Genomic DNA, 5643 nt, shown 5'->3' with positions numbered 1-5643 from the left:
GATGCTGGATTTGAGAGATAATCTAGCTAAATATGAACAGCTGTAGGATATTGATTAAATTCACGATTTGAGACAGACTGTTAGCTACACATGATATTAGTAAAAAAAAAATCGTTAGAAAGTAAATCATGTAATTACAATCTATATGATGAACACTGAAGTGCTTCCACTTCCAGAGGACACCACCTCCCAAGTGACACAACAAACTGTGTCTGTTATATAGATTGTGATTACATGATTTACTTTCTAACAGTGCTACCGATACATGTGACCAAATCGTAGCCTGTAACACCTCATGCAATGGAACTTATCAAGCAAACTGAATGATCTGGACTCTGGAGTGTGAGCATGCAATCTATTTTCTAGGATTTTACCTGGAGAGTTCCTCTTATATGTCAGCAGTGCAATTGGTGCTAGCTTGTGGTACTTTCTATGCCTCAAACCACTTTCAGTTTTGGTAAGGAATGAGCATTTGAAACCCTCGTGCACCTCCGAGCATCTTGTACCTGGAGATTTCCTGTTCAACTAAGTAGCATGCCCATATATTAAGCTATGACGATATGTCAGCATTGCATTTGTTGATCCATCCTGATGTCAATTAATCAATAATGTCAATCTTGCATGCCATATTAATCAGATTATGTTCACATGCCTAAAATCGAGTAGTTTGATTGGTTTCCCATAGAGAATTAATTCTAGTATTCTACCTTAATGCAGTGGCAAATTTTCAAGCGCCTTAATCTTGAGGTTGTTATTTGTGTAGGGAACTTACTAACGAGCTATGGGTAGTGCGTTGTCTGCATAATAAGGAGTTTGTTGTTCCTGTTACAACAGGAGATCATTCCAACAGTTCCAGCACACCTTTCCCTGTGTGTTGCGTTTGCAGCCGTCTGACGGGAAGGTGTGGCTGACTGTGAGGGCGAGCACCAACTCCAAGAGCTACCGGCGCCGGAGCGCGGGGGAGTACTACCAGAGGAGCGTGATGTTCAAGGAGACACGGTTGTTACCGGCCATGGTAGAGCTGTTGGCGTCCAGGTGCTCGACAGTGGCGAAAATGGTGCAGCAGAAGTTGGCCAAGAAACGGTTCTACGGCGGGGCCGTTGGCATCCAGGCGAACCCAACCTGACCTGCGGACAGGGCCGCTTTAGTGTTAGGTTCATCTCATTACCTGTGAGATTGATATGTATATTCAGTGTTACTTTGGCTGTAACTCTCTGCTATTGGATCGGATTAGTCCTTCATCTGGCTGATCAGCCTCGATTTGTAATGCGAAACAGAGGATAAGACTTTGCAAGAATAATCCTTTGGATAGAAGACACGAAAAATGTACCTTAATTGCGTAGGATAGAAAGCATAGTCCTAAGTTTTTTGGGTTACCAAAATGCCTGCTTTTTGGCAAGCATGGTAATCTCAGTCTAGGTTCATGTGGGTTTTCCATTTGTACCCAAACCCCCCACTACTGCCGCGTGATGAATCACTTGACCTTTTTTTTTGGTTGAGAGAGGGGACGGTGTGAAGATTGAAGAGAAGATGAACTGGGTGGAAGCTAGGGCGAAGGGAGAAGATGACGGTCGTGGAGAAGATGAGTGGGTGAGCGTGCAGGCTGCAGTATGATGTTTGTTTGGGCTACGGGCTGCGAACACATGCACCATTTCTCTCCAGGAATCTTGGGCAGCATGGCTTAGCTATGCCAACTTTACGTCCCATCTAAACTGCATAGAGCAGATTTTCTCTATATTTCGAAAGTGTAAAAATCCCTCTCTCCTAAAAGCTTTTTTCGGATCTCAAAGCACTTTCGGACTGTGTGGACAGGATAGCTCGTGTACCCATGCGTGGGTGTAGAATTATATTTCCCGTAAATAATGTCTACATATATCTAAATTTTGACAAATCTAAACTATTTATGGACAGAGGTAGTAGTTGAAAAAAGGTAAAATTAAGAGAGAAATCTTTAAGGAAATCATATTAGTACATGATGGTGTTAAAAAAAGAACAAGCCTATAGCCTTTTGTTCTAATTTTATAGGAAGTGCATTCATGACTTGTCTAGCACCTATTTACGGTTACTCTGGTATGGTGGTTCATCCGCCAAGATCGTACCTCCTTTGCTATCTTGCTCTTATTTTGGGAACACCCAGCTGTTAAGGTAACTGAAAATTCCTCCAAAGCCGCGGCCTTGGAAAGCAGAAACTTTGCAAGCATCTTTTCAAGTTGCAGCCCTCTGTAGTTCCAGATGTTGATTCTTCTCAGCTTATCATCCAAGCACCTGATGTGTGTTGGCCAGAAACCATCGGTCACCCGGCTACTATAGTCGACCCCATCGCCGCCACCATCCTCAGGCTCGGTGTCTGATTCGCTATCAGACCAATACCATGTACCCACATCCTTTTGAGTCTCCGAACCAAGCGGAAACAGCGACAACACTTCCAGGTTTTCGGTCTCACCTAGCAAGACAGCAACCGACCTGACGTCATTGTCATTGCGGAAGCAGCACTGGAGGCCCAACTGCCTGAGATGTTGCATGCAGGGCAACACATCTGTGAAGAAGAAGCTGCTACAGTGAGCCATCGATGGGCGCAAGGAAAGGTGGAGGTGCGCCAGTTTGGTGCACCCTTTGATGAGCTCAGTGGCCGGAGCAAATTGTGTTGGCTCTTGGTCGGAGAGGTCTTGGCATATTTCAATCTTCAACGCCACAACTCCTGCGTGGTCTGCGAGCTTGAAGAGGGAGTTGTGAGGAAGCAATCCGCCTTTGTATTGCAGCAACTGTAGGCGGTGACTGCTCAGCTCGACGCGCCTGGCATGGTGGCAGCAGATCATGGCAAAGCTCTTTAGGCGGGCGCTGGTTAGGGTGATGTCCGTGAGACTTGGGCACTCCTGCAGCGTCAGGTGAGCGAGGTGCGGGCAGCTTGAAAGCAGCTGCTGCAGCTGGTCTTTCGGGTCCATGATCCTTGCAAGGCAAAGCGTATCCAACGTCGCCGACATGGCCACCCCGCCCAGCGGGAGATGGAGCGTCCAGTTCGCAAGGCGGAGGCGTCGAAGAGTGGGGCAACCGAAGAGATGGTGCTGCGTCTTGACGTAGCTTTTCCGCTCGTGTTGATCGAAGTCTGCCGAGGCCTTGTTGGATGAGCCAAACGGGCAGAGACGGCGTTTGGAGCAATGCAGATACCTCAGCTTGACGTCGATCTCCTCGACACCAGAGGACACGGCGATGAGGATCCACTGGTGAAGCAGGTCGAGCGGCGGGCTGAAGGCGTTGAGGCGGAAGGTGGAGATGGGCGTCCCGGGGGACTTGCAGAGGATCGCGCCCGTCACCTGCTGGTCGAAGCAGACCAGTTGTTCTTGCTTGTTCCTGCCACTCTTTGGGTCGATGAGGTCGACGACGGGGACGCCGGCGTAGACGTCGCGCCACCGGTGGGAGAGCAGGCTTGTTTGCACGGCTTCCTCGGACGTAAGGTGGGAGAGGATGTGCTGTAGCATCTCGTAGGGGAGAGTGCTCAGCCGGTCGGCGTGCCTCTTCTTGCTCTTCATCTTGGTTGGTCAGAAGCGACCGTACGCGCACGCCGCCGCTAGGGTTGGAGCTCAATAATCCTACACCTACGGGGTGTTTCCTACGGCCTGAAAGTTACGGAATGATTTGGTGGTGCCTGAGTGGATCAAGATCCTATAATGACGGAAGGAAATCTAAACTGCACCAGCCTCCTTCCCCCACGTCATCCCGTAAGGTGATCCCGTAGAAGAATTTACGTAGGTGTAGCATCTCTCGCAAAAAAAAAAAGATATAATGAACTATAGTAGTACCGTCCTACGTCTCTAATTGATTAGTTACTCCAACACGTCTGGACATGCTGAAACATTAGTTCCAGAAGAGTATTTTCCAATGAGAGTCGCATTGATCACGATGGTACAAGACTATCTTGGCTACGGATATATCGCTGGCCAGGTGTGCCATGGACACAGTGGGTGTGTTAGGTGCATGGATCTGACGATGTATGAACAGCTAGAAAAAGAGCCTGGATCTTCGAAAACCATATACATGGGACATCGAAGGTGGCTACACCAGAAAGACCCTTGGAAAAACCATGGTTATCCGTTCAATGGTAAATATGAGCTCCGAGGAGTACCCCGTCGAAGGAGCGGCGTAGAAATCGATATGTTATTAAAAAAATTGGAAAGCGTTCCCTGCGCCAGGGAAGAAGCGAAAGGCACCGACGCCGTTGCACAAGGTATGGAAAGTTAGGTCTATTTTTTGGGACTTGTCGTACTAGAAAATCTTCGATACGCCTCATAGTCTTGATGCCATGCATATCACGAAAATTGTGTCTGCTCAACATGCCGGAGAGGACAAAAGATGGGCCGAAAGCAAGAAACGACCTCATAGAGCTGGATATCAGGCATGGGCTTCATGGAGGACGCCCCGAGAATGATCAGGATCAGGAGGAGACAGAAGGCCACAAGGGAAAAAGGTTAAGCAGAATGACTATTACTGCCCTCCTTCGTCCTTCACTCTAAGTAAAAATGAGATCGATTAGTTTTACAACTGCCTTCTAGGAGTCAAAGTTAGTTCCGGTTACTCAGGGAAGATAAGCAGATATCTAGACCCGAAGAAACAAAATTTCGGTGGGATGAAGTCTCATGACTGTCACGTGATGATGACGTACACAGATCCTTCCGGTTGCGATGCGAGGGATAATGGACAAGCACGTCCGTGAAACACTTATTGGCTTGTGTAACTTCTTCAACGTTATCTCTCAAAAGTCGATCACCTTGAAGAAACTCGCAAGGCTACAAGAAGAGATCGTTGTCATACTATGAGAAGAGATTTACTTCCCGCCCGCATTTTTTGATGTTATGGTGCATTTGTTGGTTCATATGGTTGAAGATATCACCAATCTTGGGCCAACATTTCTGCACAGCATGATGCCGTTCGAAAGGATGAATGGTGTCATCAAAGGATACGTTCGTAACAGGACCCATCCCGAAGGAAGCATCGTCCAGGGATTTCTGACCGAAGAGTGCATAGCTTTCTGCATGAATTATCTAAGCATCGACAACCCTATTGGTTTGCCCATCAACAAGCACCTTGGCAGACTCGATGGAGTAGGTCACAGAAATGGCTGGAGGGAAATGCATGTCGGACAGTTTGGTCAACTCGCTGACTTTGACGGAGCAAACTTAGTAGCACTACAACACTTGGAGATTGTTGATCCTTGGTTGACAGAGCACAAAACCATGATTGTCGATAAGTATCGTGACCTAGGGCAATAGAAGACGGAGGGAGAAATAATCAAACAACACAACTCATCTTTCGTGCTTTGGTTCAAAGAACGTCTTCTAGCTAATCCCCTGCCAATGACTTCTACGGATGGAAAACTCTTATTTGCCTTGTCACAGGGACCCGCAACCAACCTTGCGACTTATCAAGGATACGATATCAACGGGTACATATTCTACACTGAGAATAAAGATAAAAATAGTGAACATCAGAACTCAGAGGTAACGATGGAATCCTAAGCCAGTGACAGAAAGGATAGATACTACGAAAGGATCGAGGAGATCTGAGAGTCGAGCTACGCTGGAGAGAATATTCCGATGTTCCATGTTAGGTGGGCTAAGAATATCGTAAAAGAAGACCAATATTTCACTA

General features: G+C 47.1%; 1 protein-coding gene across 1 annotated transcript; it reads right to left on the bottom strand.

Moving 5' to 3' along the window:
• Positions 1 to 2045: 2045 nt before the first annotated feature.
• On the bottom strand, positions 2046 to 3527 carry LOC127310705 (F-box protein At4g22280-like). The gene has a single exon (XM_051341355.2). It carries the CDS (start codon positions 3525 to 3527, stop codon positions 2046 to 2048), a length of 1482 nt encoding a protein of 493 aa, XP_051197315.2.
• Between the last annotated feature and the right edge of the window lie 2116 nt (positions 3528 to 5643).

This window comes from Lolium perenne, chromosome 6 (assembly GCF_019359855.2).
Source record: "Lolium perenne isolate Kyuss_39 chromosome 6, Kyuss_2.0, whole genome shotgun sequence".
Classification (NCBI taxonomy): Eukaryota; Viridiplantae; Streptophyta; class Magnoliopsida; order Poales; family Poaceae; genus Lolium; species Lolium perenne.
Note: the sequence above shows the minus strand (reverse complement) of the source record. Positions and strands in the feature narration are given on the sequence as shown.